Genomic DNA, 20,576 nt, shown 5'->3' on the forward strand with positions numbered 1-20,576 from the left:
CCAGGTTTTTTTTCTTGCAGAAAAGAAAATATGAAGAAAAAGCATATGGAATTGAGATAGAAATAGTTTAAAACAGGAGATGTGTGTGTGAATATTGACTATCCAGTGTCCTTTCCCCATCATTGTTTTTAAAAATAATTCATGCATAGATCCCCACTGAGAAAACCATTTCGATATTTTCTTCTTTGTACACATTTATATATAACTATATATATATATGTCTATATATCTATATATTTAAAAATCTTTCCACAAAAAATAAGAACCGAAAGCAACAATCAATTAATCAAACAAACAAACGTTGAAAAAAGATAACGAAAAAAGCACAAGATAGGCCAGTTTGGCACTTTTCATGAACACACAGTAAGTAGGCTTGATCTTGATACAGCTCAACACTCTTGATTCTCTCTCAGTTCCCCTCCTATGGGAAAACAACACAGTACTTGGCACCAAGAATGCTGGTAGAAAGACGATATCAGAATACCAATATTTTCATGATATATACTTACTGTATGTACTGTACGCCTTTGTATAAAAAAGGTTGTTTTAGAACTACAGAGGAGGGAAAGAGAGGGATGTGGAAAAGAGAAGAGACTCAAGTAAGCAGATGAGATGAGTAGAGAGATAGAGGCTTTCCAATATAACAGAAGGAAAAGGAACCAAACGCTTTACCTCACAATCCAAAAAAACGATCCCCAACCAGTGGAGGCTGCTGGGAGGAGCTATAGGACGGGCTCATTGTAAAGTCTGGAGTGGAATAAATGTAACGGTGTCAAACACATCAAGCATATGGAAACCACATATTTGACTCTGTTCCATTCATTCCATTCCAGCCATCACAATGACCCTGTCCTCCTATAGCTCCCCCCACCAGCCTCCTCTGTCCCCAACCCTATTACAGGACAGAAACCGAGAAAACATGGGATGAAAAAAAACAACTAAATGAAATGCACAGTTAGAGGCAGAGGATCATCCTGTGGGCAGGTTTGGGGGCTGTCAGGATCAGAGAATACGAGACCCTCTCAAAATATCTCAACACCCTCAATAACACCTGCTTCCCCTGCAGTTCAGCTGCACTTCCACTTAACCCCAGCAAGGTTGCGCTGTAGGAAAGACACAGCATCAGGGCGCAGGCTGACGGTTGGAAAAACAGAGAGTAAGAGAGAGAGAGAGAGAGAGATATCCATAGCGATCCAATAGTGATAAACCAGAGTGTGTAGTTGGTCCTCCGGTCCCCCAGGGGGAGCTGTAGCTCTACTATACACGTGTGGTGGAGTGGGGGTGGGGCAGGGTGTTGTTGTGGCCGGTGCTGGGGTAGGTGTTGAAGGGGTGGAGGGGCTGCATGCCGGTGATGGTGCTGGGGATCATGGTGATGGTGTTGGGGGTCATGAGGGGCACGTCGTCCGGGGCCCTCCGCAGGGCCAGGGTGTAGTCGGGCGGACAGGAGGGCCGCAGGATGTCGTGGGGCCGGAGGGGCTCCATGTCGTGGTGCGAGTCGTGCTCCGAGTGCTTCATCTGCAGGGACATGATCTCTTCCTCCTGGCTGTGCGCCAGGTCGTTGGCAGGCCCGCCGTGGCGCTGCGGAGACAGCCGGTGGCGCCGCATCTCCTGACGCTTGTCCCGCTTGTAGTAGAGCGCAGCAAACGCCAGGATGTTGAGGAAGAGCAGCGACGCCCCCACTGCCACGGTCACCGACAGCTCTGTGGAATAATCCCGCGTGTCACCGGGGAAGAGGTCCAGTCTGGGCCGCTCTGATCCGTAGGGCTCCACGGGGTCGGGGAAGGTGGGGTAGGGGTGGCCCGTGGTGCGGGGTTTGGGCTTCCAGGGGCCCCCGGGGGGGCGAGTGCTGCCTGGAGGTAGTCTGGTGGTAGTGGGGTTCAGGACTTCATGGAGGGAGTGTAAATGAGGGACCAGCTCCAGCCAGAAGGCCACCTTGTTGGCTCGGTAGTTGTCCCTGACGCGGGGCTTCAGGCCGATGTGGAGGTACTGCTTGTCCTTGGAGTTGAACTTGGTCCAGATGACCTCCTCGAAGCGGTTGGGCTTGGTGTGGATGAACTTGGTGTCCTGAGGCACTGGCAGATTGGGGTCCCTGGAGGGGAAAGAGGATGAATCTCACTCAGGTGATTTCAATCAACTTTAGATATTCCAAAGTTCTTAATGTTTTGTATACTCAGGGGGGTGCTCTTAATGTTTGGTACACTCAGGGGGGTGCTCTTAATGTTTGGTACACTAAGGGGGGTGCTTTTAATGTTTGGTACACTCAGGGGGGTGCTCTTAATGTTTGGTACACTCAGGGGGTTCTCTTAATGTTTGGTACACTCAGGGGGGTGCTCTTAATGCTTGGTACACTCAGGGGGGTGTTCTTAATGTTTGGTACACTCAGGGAGTTCTCTTAATGTTTGGTACACTCAGGGGGGTGCTCTTAATGTTTGGTACACTCAGGGGGTTCTCTTAATGTTTGGTATACTCAGGGGGTTCTCTTAATGTTTGGTACACTCAGGGGGGTGCTCTTAATGTTTGGTACACTCAGGCGGGTGCTCTTAATGTTTGGTACACTCAGGGGGGTGCTCTTAATGTTTGGTACACTCAGGCGGGTGCTCTTAATGTTTGGTACACTCAGGCGGGTGCTCTTAATGTTTGGTATACTCAGGGGGGTGCTCTTAATGTTTGGTATACTCAGGGGGGTGCTCTTAATGTTTGGTACACTCAGGCGGGTGCTCTTAATGTTTGGTATACTCAGGGGGGTGCTCTTAATGTTTGGTATACTCAGGGGGGTGCTCTTAATGTTTGGTACACTCAGGCGGGTGCTCTTAATGTTTGGTATACTCAGGGGGGTGCTCTTAATGTTTGGTATACTCAGTGGGGTGCTCTTAATGTTTGGTATACTCAGGGGGGTGCTCTTAATGTTTGGTATACTCAGTGTATACTTCACTGTTAAACAACCTGATGAATTTGATACAAACCAACATTAAAACTATTTATACATTCAAAATCAGAAGAAATTTAATTTAGCTTTTTACATACAGTATGATACTCTTGTTAGGGCTGCAAGTCATAGACATGGTGGTCTGGATAGCCAAAGTACTGTATCACGGAAGATCTGCATAAAAATGGTAAGGTCATTTCCGAAACAGTGTTTACCCAGAACGCAGCTACAGCGACAGCGGGAACAGTGCCATTAACTGTCAATCGCGCTATAAAGTGGATCTTCAGCACTAAGGGCTGAATAGAGCCCTAAATTAAATAGTCCTCAAGAGGAGGGAGAACAAACAAAACACCATCCTCAATCTTCTACCACTTACCCCCTATCACCTACCTACCTACCCACCAACCACCAACCAACCTACCTACCTACCTACCTACCTACCTACCTACCTACCTACCTACCTACCTAAATACCTACCTACCTACCTACCTACCACCTACCAAACACCTATCACCTACCTACCTACCCACCAACCACCAACCAACCTACCTACCTACCTACCTACCTACCTACCTACCTAAATACCTACCTACCTACCTACCTACCTACCTACCTACCTACCTACCACCTACCAAACACCTATCACCAACTACCTACCTACCAACCAAACAACCAACCAACCACCTTCCACCTACCACCTACCCACCAACCACCATTCCACCGACTACCTACCAACCAACCAACCAACTACCTTCCGCCTACTCTACCCACCTATCCACCAACCACCTTCCCACCAACCACCTATCCAACTACCACCTATCCAGCAACCACGAACCCAGCAACCACATACCACCAAACCAACCAACCACCTGCCCACCAACCACCTATCCAACAACCACCTATCCAGCAACCACCTATTCAGCAACCACGGACCCAGCACCCACATACCACCAAACCAAACCAACCACCTACCCACCAACCACCTACCAATGTCCCACCTACCTACCAACCAACCACTTACCAACCACCTACCACTGTCCTACCAACCACCTACCACCGTTCCACCAACCATCTTCCATCTACCCAGCTTCCCATCAACCACCGTCCCACAAACCACTTACCAACCAACCACCTTCCCACCAACCACCTATCCAACTACCACCTATCCAGCAACCACGAACCCAGCAACCACATACCACCAAACCAACCAACCACCTGCCCACCAACCACCTATCCAACAACCACCTATCCAGCAACCACCTATCCAGCAACCACGGACCCAGCACCCACATACCACCAAACCAAACCAACCACCTACCCACCAACCACCTACCAATGTCCCACCTACCTACCAACCAACCACTTACCAACCACCTACCAACCACCTACCACCGTTCCACCAACCATCTTCCATCTACCCAGCTTCCCATCAACCACCGTCCCACAAACCACTTACCAACCAACCACCTACCCACCAACCCACAAACCACTTACCTACCCACCAACCACCTACCACTGTCCCACCAACCACCTACCACTGTCCCACTTACCCACCTTCCCACCAACCACCGTCCCACAAACCACCGTCCCACAAACCACCTACCCACCTTCTCACCAACCACCAACCTATCCCTCTACCACCTATCCACCTATCCATTGTCCCACCAACCCACCTTCCCACATACCACTGTCCCACCAACCACCTACCTACCCACCACCTACCCACCTACCACTGTCCCACCTACTGCTGTCCTACCAACCAACCACCTACCGCTGTCCTACCAACCATCTACCCACCAACCACCTTCCATCTACCCAGCTTCCCATCAACCACCGTCTCACACACCACTTACCAACCAACCACCAACCCACCTTCCCACTTTCCCACCAACCACCTACCCACTTTCTCACCAACCACCTTCCCACCAACCACCAACCACCGTCCCACAAACTACTTACCAACCAACCACCTACCAAACCAATCACCTTCCCACCAACCCACCTACCCACCAACCACCTTCCACTTACCCACCCACCTACCACCAACCATCTACCCACCTACCACCAACCACCTACCCACAACCACCTACTCAGCTACCACCTACCCATCAACAACCTACCCACCTACCACTGTCCCACCAACCACCTACCTACCTACCTACCTACCTACCTACCTACCTACCTACCTTCCCACCAACCACCGACCCACCAACCACCGTCCCACAAACCACATACCAACCAACCACCTACCCACCTACCACCGTCCCACCTACCACTGTCCCACCTACCGCTGTCCTTCCAACCACCTACCCACCAACCACCGTTTCACCAACCACCTTCCCACCAACCACCTTCCATCTACCCAGCTTCCCATCAACCACCGTCCCACAAACCACTTACCAACCAACCAACCACCTACCAAACCAATCACCTTCCCATCAACCACATTCCATCTACCCAGCTTCCCATCAACCACCGTCCCACACACCACTTACCAACCAACCACCTACCTACCTTCCCACCAACCACTACCCACCAACCACCATTTCACCAACCACCTTCCCACCAACCACATTCCATCTACCCAGCTTCCCATCAACCACCGTCCCACAAACCACTTACCAACCAACCACCTACCTACCTTCCCACCAACCACTACCCACCAACCACTGCCCCACTAACCACCGTCCCACACACCACTTACCAACCAACCACCTACCCACCTACCACTATCCCACCAACCACTGTCCCACATACCCACTTTCCCACCAACCACCGTCACACAAACCACCTATCACAAACCACTTACCAACCAACCACCTACCCACCTTCTCACCAACCAATAACATATCCCTCTACCACCTATCCACCTATCCACCTTCCCACCAACCACCTACCCACATACCACCTTCCCACATACCACCGTCCCACCAACCACCGTCCCACCAACCACCGTCCCACCAACCACCGTCCCACCAATCCACCGTCCCACCAACCACTTACCCACCTACCAAACCAATCACCTTCCCACCAACCAACCACCTACCCACCAACCACCTTCCCACCGTCCCACCAATCCACCGTCCCACCAACCACCTACCCACCTACCAAACCAATCACCTTCCCACCAACCACCTACCCACCAACCACCTTCCACTTACCCACCTACCACTCAACCACCTACCCACCTACCACCTACTCAGCTACCACCTACTCAGCTACCACCTACCCACCAACCACCTATCACCTACACACCTACCATTTACCCACCTACCACCTACCCATCAGCCACCTACCCCGTCTTAGCGAAGTTAGTCCAATATGTCATGACTACAGCACTGAGCATGACATCATTCTTAGAGAAGTTGCAGGGGAAGAGGTCGGTGGCTCCGATCATGGGCACCCCGAACACGTAGGGGATCTCATCCCCGTGGGCTGCGTCTGCCCACTCCGGTCGCGTCTCCGTCTGACAGTGGTGGTAGAAGGTGTAAAAGTAGACGGGAGACTGGAACTCGGCGTGCAGTTTGGCCGTGGCCACCGCCGGCGCCACCCACTGGTGGTCCGTGAATAAGGCGAGGAGGGTTTTTCTCCTCATGTCTCCGTTGTCACGGTCGGCCCAGTCGGTGTACATGAACTTAATGGTCTCCCTTAGGATGTCCTTACCTAGATGGGAGGAGAGGGAGGATGGGAGGAAGAGCGGGGGGGAGGTGTGAGACGAGCGGGAAAAGAGAGGGAAAAGAGGGAAGAGAGGGAAAAGAGAGGGAAAAGAGGGAAGAGAGAGGGAAAAGAGAGGGAAAAGAGAGGGAAAAGAGAGGGAAGAGAGGGAAAAGAGAGGGAAGAGAGGGAAAAGAGAGGGAAGAGAGGGAAAAGAGAGGGAAGAGAGGGGAGAGAGGGAAGAGAGGGAAAGAGAGGGAAGAGAGGGAAGAGAGGGAAAAGAGAGGAAAATAGAGGGAAAAGAGAGGGAAGAGAGGGAAAAGAGAGGGAAGAGAGAGGGAAGAGAGGGAAAGAGAGGGAAGAGAGGGAAAAGAGAGGGAAGAGAGAGGGAAGCGAGGGAAGAGAGAGGGAAAGAGAGGGAAGAGAGGGAAGAGAGGGAAGAGAGGGAAAAGAGAGGAAAAGAGGGAAAAGAGAGGGAAGAGAGGGAAAAGAGAGAGAAGAGAGAGGGAAAGAGGGAAGCGAGGGAAAGAGAGGGAAGAGAGGGAAAAGAGAGGGAAGAGAGGGAAAAGAGAGGGAAGAGAGGGAAAAGAGAGGGAAGAGAGGGAAAAGAGGGAAGAGAGGGAAAGAGAGGGAAGAGAGGGAAGAGAGAGGGAAAGAGAGGGAAGCGAGGGAAAGAGAGGGAAGAGAGGGAAAAGAGAGGGAAGAGAGGGAAAAGAGAGGGAAGAGAGGGAAAGAGAGGGAAGAGAGGGAAAAGAGGGAAGAGAGGGAAAGAGAGGGAAGAGAGGGAAGAGAGGGAAGAGAGGGAAAAGAGAGGGAAGAGAGGGAAGAGAGGGAGAAGAGAGGGAAAAGAGAGGGAAGAGAGGGAAAAGAGAGGAAAAGAGAGGGAAAAGAGAGGGAAAAGAGAGGGAAGAGAGGGAAAAGAGGGAAGAGAGGGAAAATAGAGGGAAGAGAGGGAAAAGAGAGGGAAGCGAGGGAAAAGAGAGGGAAGAGAGGGAAAAGAGGGAAGAGAGGGAAGAGAGGGGGAAGAGAGGGAAGAGAGAGGGAAGAGAGGGAAGAGAGAGGGAAGAGAGGGAAAAGAGAGGAAAAGAGAGGGAAAAGAGAGGGAAAAGAGAGGGAAGAGAGGGAAAAGAGGGAAGAGAGGGAAAATAGAGGGAAGAGAGGGAAAAGAGAGGGAAGCGAGGGAAAAGAGAGGGAAGAGAGGGAAAAGAGGGAAGAGAGGGAAGAGAGGGGGAAGAGAGGGAAGAGAGAGGGAAGAGAGGGAAGAGAGAGGGAAGAGAGGGAAGAGAGGGAAAAGAGAGGGAAGAGAGGGAAAAGAGAGGGAAGAGAGGGAAAGAGAGGGAAGAGAGGGAAAAGAGGGAAGAGAGGGAAAGAGAGGGAAGAGAGGGAAGAGAGGGAAGAGAGGGAAAAGAGAGGGAAGAGAGGGAAGAGAGGGAGAAGAGAGGGAAAAGAGAGGGAAGAGAGGGAAAAGAGAGGAAAAGAGAGGGAAAAGAGAGGGAAAAGAGAGGGAAGAGAGGGAAAAGAGGGAAGAGAGGGAAAATAGAGGGAAGAGAGGGAAAAGAGAGGGAAGCGAGGGAAAAGAGAGGGAAGAGAGGGAAAAGAGGGAAGAGAGGGAAGAGAGGGGGAAGAGAGGGAAGAGAGAGGGAAGAGAGGGAAGAGAGAGGGAAGAGAGGGAAAAGAGAGGAAAAGAGAGGGAAAAGAGAGGGAAAAGAGAGGGAAGAGAGGGAAAAGAGGGAAGAGAGGGAAAATAGAGGGAAGAGAGGGAAAAGAGAGGGAAGCGAGGGAAAAGAGAGGGAAGAGAGGGAAAAGAGGGAAGAGAGGGAAGAGAGGGGGAAGAGAGGGAAGAGAGAGGGAAGAGAGGGAAGAGAGAGGGAAGAGAGGGAAAAGAGAGGAAAAGAGAGGGAAAAGAGAGGGAAAAGAGAGGGAAGAGAGGGAAAAGAGGGAAGAGAGGGAAAATAGAGGGAAGAGAGGGAAAAGAGAGGGAAGCGAGGGAAAAGAGAGGGAAGAGAGGGAAAAGAGGGAAGAGAGGGAAGAGAGGGGGAAGAGAGGGAAGAGAGAGGGAAGAGAGGGAAGAGAGAGGGAAGAGAGGGAAGAGAGAGGGAAGAGAGGAAAAAGAGAGGGAAGAGAGAGGGAAGAGAGGAAAAAGAGAGGGAAAAGAGAGGGAAGAGAGAGGGAAGAGAGAGGGAAGAGAGGGAAAAGAGAGGGAAGAGAGAGGGAAGAGAGGGAAAAGAGAGGGAAGAGAGGGAAAAGTAAGGGAGGAGTCAGAGAAAAGGGCAAATGTTAGTGAATTGAAGTTTGAATAGAAGATTTTACCAAACAGTAAACCACTTAACTTGTTAACTTAACTTGAAACACTGTTCCTCTCTAGTGGTTATATACAGTGCCTATAGAAAGTCTACACGTCCTTGAACTTTGGTGCAAATCCAACAATACAACACTGACTAACTGCCTCCTTATTTTCAAGCATGGTGGCGCAGCATAATTTTTATGGGTATGCCTGACAAGAACAGACAAGATTCCAGAGAAAAACCTAGTTTAGTCTGCTTTACACCAGAGACTGGGAGAGGAATTCACCTTTCAGCAGAACAACAACCTACAACACAAAGCCACATCTTTTTATTTATTTTATTTATTTCACCTTTATTTAACCAGGTAGGCTAGTTGAGAACAAGTTCTCATTTGCAACTGCGACCTGGCCAAGATAAGGCATAGCAGTGTGAACAGACAACACAGAGTTACACATGGAGTAAACAATTAACAAGTCAATAACACAGTAGAAAAAAGGGGAGTCTATATATACATTGTGTGCAAAAGGCATGAGAAGGTAGGCAAATAATTACAATTATGCAGATTAACACTGGAGTGATAAATGATCAGATGGTTATGTAAAGGTAGAGATATTGGTGTGCAAAAGAGCAGAAAAATAAATAAATAAAAACAGTATGGGGATGAGGTAGGTGAAAATGGGTGGGCTATTTACCAATAGACTATGTACAGCTGCAGCGATCGGTTAGCTGCTCAGATAGCAGATGTTTGAAGTTGTACACTGGAGTCGCTTACCAAGAAGACAGTGAATATTCCTGAGTGGCCAAGTTACACAGTTTTGACTTAAATTTGTGGCAAGACTTGAAAATTGCTATCTAGCCATGATCCTCAGCACCTAATAGAAATAATAATGGGGAACTATTGCGCAAAACAGGTGTGGAAAGCTCTGATGAGACTTACCCAAGAAGACTCATATTGACTCATATTGTCACACAATACTTTCTGAAAAGCGGTACATGAATAGGTACACAGAGACCCTTACCCTCAGGATAGCCGTAGAGATTGTCCACAAAGTTAGATATAGTGTAGTCGAACGCTGCAGCTGAGATCCCATCGTTGTCTTCACTGTCATCTACAAACTTGAGCCCCTCTCCCTGGTTCACTCCTATCAGGATGTCATAGTTCAGGAACTCCCCCTAGTGGCAGAAAAAGAGAAGGACACGTTAGGTCCATAAATGCATTAGACGTGGATGAGATGAGTGGTGCTGCCCCATAAAATTTGAAGCACTTTGGGCACCTTAAAAAGAGCATTAAACACCAAAAAGCCTCAAATATGAAACTGTCTTCAATTACACTGAACCATTACAGTAATGTCTTATCATAATCTTTATCTTTTTACATTTTACCCTTGGTAAATCTCGGCTTGGGATTTCATCACAACCAATGAAGTACCTCTGTCTCTGCAGTCAGAGAGCTGTGACTAATATACACGCCCGCCCACACACACCTGCTGCATGAGTATCTCAGGGTCGTCCGGCACCACGTCTCCGTCCACTACGGGTCCGAAGGCGATGTGGTAGCGGGCCGGCTGAATGTCCTGATCCACCAGCTCCCTGAAGTTCTTCTTCCTCAGGCAGTCCACTAATTCTGCCGTCTCTGAGTGGCTGCAGCCCACTTTCCGGGCCAGGATCTTAGTGTACTTGAGGGGCTGGTAGTTGACCGACCAGCTGGAGATGGCTGAGCCACTCTGGGCTATGGCCCTCTGGAACAACCCTGGAGGAGAGAGAGAGAGTGGAAGGAGAAGTTATACAACTGCATCTGTAAGGTGGCAGTTTCATCACCGTCCAACGAAATATCATTTGGACAAAAAAAATATCCTATATTAAACGTCTGGAAAAGGTGAGCGGACATTCACTTTGTTTCGTCAAAGTGTGCTACACATGTTAGGTCACTAGAGTAGCAGCCATGAGTGCATCTCAATAGTCTAACGTGGAATCCTCTCATTGCCTCCTTTCTCTCTGGGAAGAGAGAAGTTAATACTGTACTTTGAACAATCTGAAAAGTTCAGATTTGGGGAAGGGATTGAGAATACTTAGGTTGTGAAAGTTTGTTCCTTTTACCCTCCACAGATTTGTCTTTGCTTTTCCCTACATCTTACTCACTGTAACAAATCAGAGAGAAAGGCATGTGCTTCTAACTCCAACAATCTCAGACTTGAAATATGATACAGCCCAGACTGGGAAATCGATGGGGGACTACACAGTCTGCTTCTAAAAGAGACTTTTCCTTCCTATCTTCCACAGATTTCTCTCTCTCTCTCTCTCTCTCTCTCTCTCTCTCTCTCTCTCTCTTTTCTATTTCTCTCCGTCGGTCCTGTGCCTCGTAACAGGAGGGGGCTCTCATCCCTCCCTACTGTTCCTCCTTCGTCTCGCTCTCTTCCTCCGCACTCCTTTCCTCTTCTGTAGATTCCTGGTGAATTATTAAGCACTGACGCAGAGCAGAGCCTCTATTTCCCAGGGAGTTTATTAGGAAGTGTATGACTCAGACACAAGCTAGCCCTACCTGCTACCTCAGCATTTCTCCTCATAGAAGAGAGAGACAGAGAAAGAGAGACAGAGAAAGAGCGAGAGAGGAAGAGAGAAAGGGTGGGCGGGGGGAGAGAAGGAGAGGGAGTTGAAGAGTGGGGTGAGAAAGTTTGTAAGAAGTGATAGAGTAAGAAAAAGAATGAGGGCGATAAAAGGCTGAGATATACGATTGACAAAAGGGCTCGTGCAGTGCCTTCGGAAAGTATTCAGACCCCTTGACTTTTTCCACATTTTAGGTTACAGCCTTATTCTAAAATGGATTAAGTTGTTTTTTCCCCCTCATCAATCTACACACAATACCTCATAATGACAAAGCAAAAACAGGTTTTTATAAATGTTTGTTAATTTATAAATGAAAAAAAATGAAATATCACATTCACTTAAGTATTCAGAACCTTCACTCAGTACTTTCTTGAAGCACCTTCGGCAGCGATTACAGCCTCAAGTCTTCTTGGGTATGACGCTACAAGCTTGGCACACCTGTATTTGGGGAGTTTCTCCCATTCTTCTCTGCAGTTCCTCTCAAGCTCTGTCAGGTTGGATGGGGAGCGTTGCTGCACAGCTATTTTCAGGTCTCTCCAGAGATGTTCGATCGGGTTCAAGTCCAGGCTCTGGCTGGGCTACTCAAGGACATTCAGAGACTTGTCCCGAAGCCACTCCTGTGTTGCCTTGGCTGTGTGCTTAGGGTCGTTGTCCTGTTGGAAGGTGAACCTTTGCCCCAGTCTGAGGTCCTGAGCGCTCTGGAGCAGGTTTTCATCAAGGATCTCGCTATAGTTTGCTCCATTCATCTTTGCCTCAATCATGACTAGTCTCCCAGTCCCTGCAGCTGAAAAACATCCCCACAGCATGATGCTGCCACCCCCATGCTTCACCGTAATGATGGTGCCAAGTTTCCTCCAAACGTGACACTTGGAATTCAGGCCAAAGAGTTCAATCTAGGTTTCATCAGACCAGAGAATCTTGTTTGTCATGATCTGAGAGTCTTTAGGTGCCTTTTGGCAAACTCCAAGCGGGCTGTCATGTGCCTTTTACTGAAGAGTGGCTTCCATCTGGCCACTCTACCATAAAGGCCTGATTGGTGGAGTGCAGCATGGTTGTCCTTCTGGAAGGTTCTCCCATCTCCACAGGGGAACTCTGGAGCTCTGTCAGAGTGACCATCGGGTTCTTGGTCACCTCCCTGACCAAGACCCTTCTCCCCCGATTGCTCAGTTTGGCCGGGCGGCCAGCTCTAGGAAGAGTCTTGGTGGTTCCAAACTTCTTCTATTTAAGAATGATGGAGATCACTGTGTTTTTGGGGACCTTCAATGCTGCAGACATTTTTTGGTACCCTTCCCCAGATCTGTGCCTCGACACAATCCTGTCTCGGAGCTCTATGGACAATTCCTTCGACCTCATGGTTTGGTTTTTGCTCTGACATGCACTTTCAACTGTGGGACCTTATATAGACAGGTGTGTGACTTTCCAAATCATGTCCAATCCAAAATTCAAGTCTCATAGAAAAGGGTCTGAATACTTATGTAAATAAGGTATGTCTGTTTTTCATTTTGTATTAATTTGCAAAAATGTCTAAAAACCTGTTTTCGCTTTGTCGTTATGGGGTATTGTCTGTAGATTGCTAAGGATGTTTCATTTAATCCTTTTCAGAATAAGGAATGCAACAAAATGTGGAAGAAGTCAAGGGTTCTGAATACTTTCCGAAGGCACTGTATATATTTCATCCTAAATCCTAACAATCAATGTATTTCCTTACTCTATCCCCCTCTCATATTCCCTTCCTCTACCTCTCCTCACTCCCCCCTCCGCCTCTCTCATCATAACAATCTGTATCTCCCCTTCCCCTCCCCACCTCCCCCATTCACCTCTCCTCCTTAAACTCATGTATATCATGGCACAGTTCATTTGCTGACTGGTGCGATGACGTGATTGCCGTTCTTCGAGGGGAGCGGGAATGTTCCTTACCTGGCGGCCCGGGGGCTTTGAGTGACAGGTGGAGGAGTCTGGAGGGCTGGGGTTAGATGACGATGATGATGAAGATGGGTTTGACAGCAGAAAGGTCAGGTTGCAATGTATTGGTGAGTGGCAGCAGAGGAGACGAGTCAATGGCAAGACAAGATATGACGGAGGACATGAAGGTTAGGGTGTGAGGGGTGGAGAGAACATGAAGGTTAGGGTGTGAGGGGTGGAGAGAACATGAAGGGTGTGAGGGGTGGAGAGAACATGAAGGTTAGGGTGTGAGGGGTGGAGAGAACATGAAGGTTAGGGTGTGAGGGGTGGAGAGAACATGAAGATTAGGGTGTGAGGGGTGGAGAGAACATGAAGGTTAGGGTGTGAGGGGAGGAGAGAACATGAAGGTTAGGGTGTGAGGGGAGGAGAGAACATGAAGGTTAGGGTGTGAGGGGAGGAGAGAACATGAAGGTTAGGGTGTGAGGGGTGGAGAGAACATGAAGGTTAGGGTGTGAGGGGAGGAGAGAACATGAAGGTTAGGGTGTGAGGGGTGGAGAGAACATGCACACTGTACAGGTTGTTTACTCACAGTCTCATGCACACACACACACCTGCATGCACCCACACGCAGAAAAGCATGCATGTACACACGTGTGCACTCACACTCACACACATGCTCACACACACATGCTCACACACACATGCTCACACACACATGCTCACACACACATGCTCACACACACACACACACACACACACACACACACACACACACACACACACACACACACACACACACACACACACACACACACACACACACAAATGGGAGTTATTACTGTATGGCGGTCAGGTTGATCTTCAAACACAGAGACACACAGCGTGATAATTGAAACACTCACAATACACACTCATATCTCTCTCTCCTGCTTTTAACTCTCTCGGTCTCTCTCGTTCTCTCTTCTTATCTCTCTCCCTCTCTCTCCGCCTCTCTTGTTCTCTCCTTTTATCTCTCTCCCTCTCTCCCTCTCTCCTCCTTTATCTCTCTCCCTCTTAGTCTCTCTAATTCTCTCCTCCTTTTATCTCTCTCCCTCTCTCCCTCTCTCCTCCTTTATCTCTCTCCCTCTTAGTCTCTCTAATTCTCTCCTCCTTTTATCTCTCCGTCCCTCTCGTTCTCTCCCCCTTTTATCTCTCTCGTTCGCTCCTTTTCTCTCCCCCTCGCTCTCGTTCTCTCCTCCTTTTATTTGTCTCTCTCTCCGCCTCTCTCGTTCTCTCCTCCTTTTCTCTCTCCCTCTCTCTCCCTTTTGTCTCTCTCCCTCTCTCTCGTTCTCTCCTCCTTATATCTCTCTCCATCCCTCTCTCCTCCCTTTCTCTCTCTCCATCCCTCTTTCCTCCTTTTCTCTCTCTCCCTCCCTCTCGTTCTCTCCTTTTATCTCTCTCTCTCTCTCTCCACCTCTTGTTCTCTCTTCCTTTAATCTCTCACCCTCTCTCTCCCTCCCTCTCGTTCTCTCCTTTTATCTTTCTCTCTCTCTCCGCCTCTTGTTCTCTCTTCCTTTAATCTCTCACCCTCTCTCTCCGCCTCTCTCGTTCTCTCCTCCTTTTATCTCTCTCCCTCTCTCTCCTTTTCTCTCTCTCCGCCTCTCTCGTTCTCTCCTCCTTTTATCTCTCTCCCTCTCTCTCCCTCTCTCCTTGTATCTCTCTCTCCCTCTCTCTCCCCCTCTCTTCTCCTTTTCTCTTTCTCTCCCTCGCTCCATCTTTTATTTCTCTTCACCTTTTATCTCTCTTCTCCTTTTATCTCTCTCTCCCTCTCTCTATCAGAGTATACCTGGTAGTGTAATAGCTGTGATGACAGCATGAGAGTGTGTGTCGAGGTTTCCTTGCAGGTCATTGGACCACATTGCTCCCAATTTAAACTTTGAGTCTCTCCCTCAAATTGCACTCTATTCCGTAGTCCACTACTTTTTGCTCAGATACTCTATGTGGAATAAGGTGTCACACAGTCTGAGCTCACTTTGAACCAGTCTATCCCTCCTACTCCTCTTGAGTGAGTACCCACATCATACACTCACAATTTCACATTTACTATGATTCAACCAGGTACGTAGACAGAGAGTATGAATGAAAATGTAATTGACTTTTCAGTGATGGTACAATCTACCCACAAGACAATTGGATACGCCTAACTTTTCCATAGAATGACCAGACCAATCTACCCTCTACTCTTCCAGTGAATAGCAACATAGTACATTTTCTCTTACTCTACCAGGTTAAGAATACTGAAATTATATTGTAGTATATTTGATTATATATGAGGAGACACAGTTTGTCACAATCGTTAAATGGACCAAGGTGCAGCGTACGTAGAGTTCCACATGTTTAATAAGTGAAACTCACCAAAAACAATAAAGAGTGAAGTCACTGCAGTGTTCACAGGCACTACACAAAAACAAGATCCCACAACAAACAAGTGGGAAAAGGCTGCTTAAATATGATCCCCAATCAGAGACAACGATAGACAGCTGCCTCTGATTGGGAACCATACCAGGCCAACATAGAAATAAAGAAACTAGAATGCCCACCCTAGTCACACCCCGACCTAACCCAAAATAGAGAATAAAGGATCTTTAAGGTCAGGGCGTGACACAGTTACAATTGGACTAATGGTACCTTGGGAACTCACTTTCAACCAACCTATCCTTTTGAGTAACCACACAGTTCATTGAATGATCCTTATTCTACCAGGCAAGGGTTAAGTAGACTGAGAAGTAAATCAAATCAAATCAAGTAAGAATGTGACCCACCAGTGTGCCCCTTACCCTCGGAGTGGTGCGAGAGGATGAGCAGGTTGACGCAGGACGCCCCCGCCCCGGAGCCGAAGATGGTGATGCGCTCGGGGTCGCCCCCAAAATGGCCGATGTTCTCATTGAGCCAACGCAGGGCCTGGATCTGATCCAACAGACCGTAGTTCCCCTTGGCTGACTGGTCGCCTGTACTCAGGAAGCCTGGAGAGAAGAGAGGGGGAGAGGTGGAGAGCAGGAGGAGGAAGGAAAGGGGAGGTAGGTAGAGAGAAGAGAGAGGGAGAGGTGGAGAGCAGGAGGAGGAAGGAAAGGGGAGGTAGGTAGAGAGAAGAGAGGGGGAGAGGTGGAGAACAGGAGGAGGAAGGAAAGGGGAGGTAGGTAGAGAGAAGAGAGAGGGAGAGGTGGAGAGCAGGAGGAGGAAGGAAAGGGGAGGTAGGTAGAGAGAAGAGAGGGGGAGAGGTGGAGAGCAGGAGGAGGAAGGAAAGGGGAGGTAGGTAGAGAGAAGAGAGGGGGAGAGGTGGAGAGCAGGAGGAGGAAGGAAAGGGGAGGTAGGTAGAGAGAAGAGAGGGGGAGAGGTGGAGAGCAGGAGGAGGAAGGAAAGGGGAGGTAGGTAGAGAGAAGAGAGAGGGAGAGGTGGAGAGCAGGAGGAGGAAGGAAAGGGGAAGTAGGTAGAGAGAAGAGAGAGGGACCGAGGAAAGGCAGAACGGTAGGGAAAGATAGAGAGAGAGAGAGAGAGAGAGAAAGAGAGAGAGAGAGGAGATATTAAGGTGTCAATAGAACGTTTATTTTTACAATAATGTCAAATATTCTGCCGTCTGGCCGGTAAATCAGCTTTTGAATAGAAGCGAATTGGGTCACTAGACACAGCAGAAAAGAGTGGGAAGGAGGAAGGGAGGACGTTAGCAACAATAACCCGGAATGAAGACTTGGCCCGTCATTACTTTCCTGACACTGTTTAGGTACGGTACGCAGCTAAAGGAACCACCGGCTTTTTAAAGCTCCAAACTCCCCTCTGTCCAATATTTACATACCCTTACCCTTGTCAACCACCCTTCAGGGTTTACCCACGTATTCTCCAGTCACCTATCCTCTCACATATTTACATACCCTTACCCTTGTCAACCACCCTTCAGGGTTTACCCACGTATTCTCCAGTCACCTATCCTCTCACATATTTACATACCCTTACCCTTGTCAACCACCCTTCAGGGTTTACCCACGTATTCTCCAGTCACCTATCCTCTCACATATTTACATACCCTTACCCTTGTCAACCACCCTTCAGGGTTTACCCACGTATTCTCCAGTCACCTATCCTCTCACATATTTACATACCCTTACCCTTGTCAACCACCCTTCAGGGTTTACCCACGTATTCTCCAGTCGCCTATCCTCTCACATATTTACATACCCTTACCCTTGTCAACCACCCTTCAGGGTTTACCTACGTATTCTCCAGTCGCCTATCCTCTCACATATTTACATACCCTTACCCTTGTCAACCACCCTTCAGGGTTTACCCACGTATTCTCCAGTCACCTATCCTCTCACATATTTACATACCCTTACCCTTGTCAACCACCCATTAGGGTTTACCCACGTATTCTCCAGTCACCTATCCTCTCACATATTTACATACCGTTACCCTTGTCAACCACCCTTCAGGGTTTACCCACGTATTCTCCAGTCACCTATCCTCTCACATATTCACATACCCTTACCCTTGTCAACCACCCTTCAGGGTTTACCCACGTATTCTCCAGTCACCTATCCTCTCACATATTTACATACCTGTTACCCTTGTCAACCACCCTTCAAGGTTTACCCACGTATTCTCCAGTCACCTATCCTCTCACATATTTACATACCCTTACCCTTGTCAACCACCCTTCAGGGTTTACCCACGTATTCTCCAGTCGCCTATCCTCTCACATATTTACATACCCTTACCCTTGTCAACCACCCTTCAGGGTTTACCCACGTATTCTCCAGTCACCTATCCTCTCACATATTTACATACCCTTACCCTTGTCAACCACCCTTCAGGGTTTACCCACGTATTCTCCAGTCACCTATCCTCTCACATATTTACATACCCTTACCCTTGTCAACCACCCTTCAGGGTTTACCCACGTATTCTCCAGTCACCTATCCTCTCACATATTTACATACCCTTACCCTTGTCAACCACCCTTCAGGGTTTACCCACGTATTCTCCAGTCGCCTATCCTCTCACATATTTACATACCCTTACCCTTGTCAACCACCCTTCAGGGTTTACCCACGTATTCTCCAGTCACCTATCCTCTCACATATTTACATACCCTTACCCTTGTCAACCACCCTTCAGGGTTTACCCACGTATTCTCCAGTCACCTATCCTCTCACATATTTACATACCCTTACCCTTGTCAACCACCCTTCAGGGTTTACCCACGTATTCTCCAGTCACCTATCCTCTCACATATTTACATACCCTTACCCTTGTCAACCACCCTTCAGGGTTTACCCACGTATTCTCCAGTCACCCATCCTCTCACATATTTAGATAAATGGGGGTATAAAATAAAACCAAGGGCTGTTAATAAATAAACTGGTGCAATACCAGATGAAAGCCTCAGCTCCATATCAATAGCCTTTAAAATAGCTGGGGTAAGGAGCGCTTGTTAAGGGGAAGGGAGAAGAGAGGATTGATAGTGGGTGTTCTGTGGCTATGAGGCGGCCCCGGATAGAGAGAGAGACAAAGAGAGAGAGAGGCACAGGGTTTCGTGTGTGTGTGTGTATGTGTGTGTATGTGTGTGCGTTTCATCTGCCTCCAAGACACCAGAGGTTGGTTCCCGAGCAGGGGGAGGCTGATCAAAGAGCTGACACTACAGAGAAGACTCTCTCTCTCTCTCTCTCTCTCTCTCACACACACACACAGAGACAGAGCGAGAGAGACACACATTCACACACACATATAAACACACACACGCTGGGGTTGTCTCCCTTTAACACACACCTTCATGCCTCTTATTGAATCAGGTAGACAATGAATAAACATATGGACACACACACATGTGATACATGGGTTTGGTATGTGTGTGAGGGTGATGGTGCATGTGCGTGTTTGTGTGTGCTCACGCATGCCTGTGTGCACGGGGGTACGTGCTTCCCCTGTCTCTTTAGTGTGTCCCTGACTGTTGGATCACCCTCGCCCTGTCTATACCCAGTGTGCATTCATTCTGTAGGGTGCTGCCTGCCAGTAATGCCAGGGCTGCCAGTGTGACTCATGTGTGTGTGTCCATAGGTGCAGTGTGTGTGTGTGTGTGTGTGTGTGTGTGAAGGGAACAGCTGTGTCTGCCTGGCTCTGAATAATCATGCTGGATACTGCTTCCAATATTTACACACACATCTACAGTACACACACACACACACACACACACGGCTTTGTAGGAGTGTTGGAATAAACACATGTATCAACACACACATGCACACTACACACTTCTCCAATCCTTCCATTTGCAGCAAGGTGTCAAATCAAAAGAGGACCATCACACTCTCCCGGACGTTTGGTTGGTATGAAATCAGATAAATATAACTATAAGCATTTGCAGGAAACCCAGGCGAATAACCGATGAGCAGCAGGTGCTTCTAATCAGGGTTGCCAACTTACCTGCCAATCAGGGATGAATCTTCTCTGGTCTACCTGTACATCAATTGCCTTAGGTGTCCACTCACTTGGATGCATTATATCAATTATTGAGATAACTTACCACATAGGACATCAAATAAAAGAAATACAATTTCATTTGATCAGGCCCGGCCCTTCATAAATAAGTGGGGCGAAGTCATAAATTATGTGTCAAATCTGATACGGACAGTGTTCTTGTATAACAGTCTAAATTTGGCCTATAGGCAGGAGGGGTAATCCGGTTCATCGTTTAAACCATGTGGGGATACGGAATTTCATTGACACATCTCTTTGGAGTCATTTGTTGTCGCAATCACCTCTTTTCATTCGCTCTATAAAATGTCTCGCAAACTGGCGAGGTGATATGTTGACATCCGATAGCGGATTCATCGTCCCCAAGAATGACTTTCAAAGGATGTTCATCCAATATGAAGCCAATGGCAAGAACATCTAAATAGCGCCTTTAGAGGCGCAAGTTAGACATCACTTCCTCTCATAGGTCCTATGAGGGCGTACATGATCTACAGGGGAACATCCTTTTCGGAAGGCCTCCTTTCTCTCTCTGGCCACATCTGATGGAACTAATACGTTCCATAGATTTCTTGATCGTTAAAGGTGAATAAAGATGCCTCTAGAAGGCAGAATGTAAAGGACGAGTCTGATGACAGTATTTGCCAGTGCTTATTGGGAAAAGACCTGATTCCATTACGGCTGTCATTGAAAGTGAGTCGCTA

The 20,576-nt window shown here is 48.3% G+C and overlaps 1 protein-coding gene across 1 annotated transcript in view; it reads right to left on the bottom strand.

The window, feature by feature from the left end:
• Positions 1-259: 259 nt before the first annotated feature.
• The window catches only part of LOC139378939 (neuroligin-2-like), a 136,014-nt gene continuing 115,697 nt past the window's right edge, over positions 260-20,576 (bottom strand). Inside the window, exons 3-7 of the mRNA XM_071121568.1 lie at positions 16,173-16,373; positions 10,350-10,615; positions 9,885-10,038; positions 6,223-6,589; positions 260-2,089 (exon numbers count right to left, since the gene is read on the bottom strand). Of these exons, the coding sequence (XP_070977669.1) occupies positions 1,258-2,089; positions 6,223-6,589; positions 9,885-10,038; positions 10,350-10,615; positions 16,173-16,373 (1,820 nt within the window). The 3' untranslated portion in view covers positions 260-1,257. The remainder of the gene's footprint in view (positions 2,090-6,222; positions 6,590-9,884; positions 10,039-10,349; positions 10,616-16,172; positions 16,374-20,576) is intronic.

This window comes from Oncorhynchus clarkii, chromosome 21 (genome assembly GCF_045791955.1).
Source record: "Oncorhynchus clarkii lewisi isolate Uvic-CL-2024 chromosome 21, UVic_Ocla_1.0, whole genome shotgun sequence".
Lineage (NCBI taxonomy): Eukaryota > Metazoa > Chordata > Actinopteri > Salmoniformes > Salmonidae > Oncorhynchus > Oncorhynchus clarkii.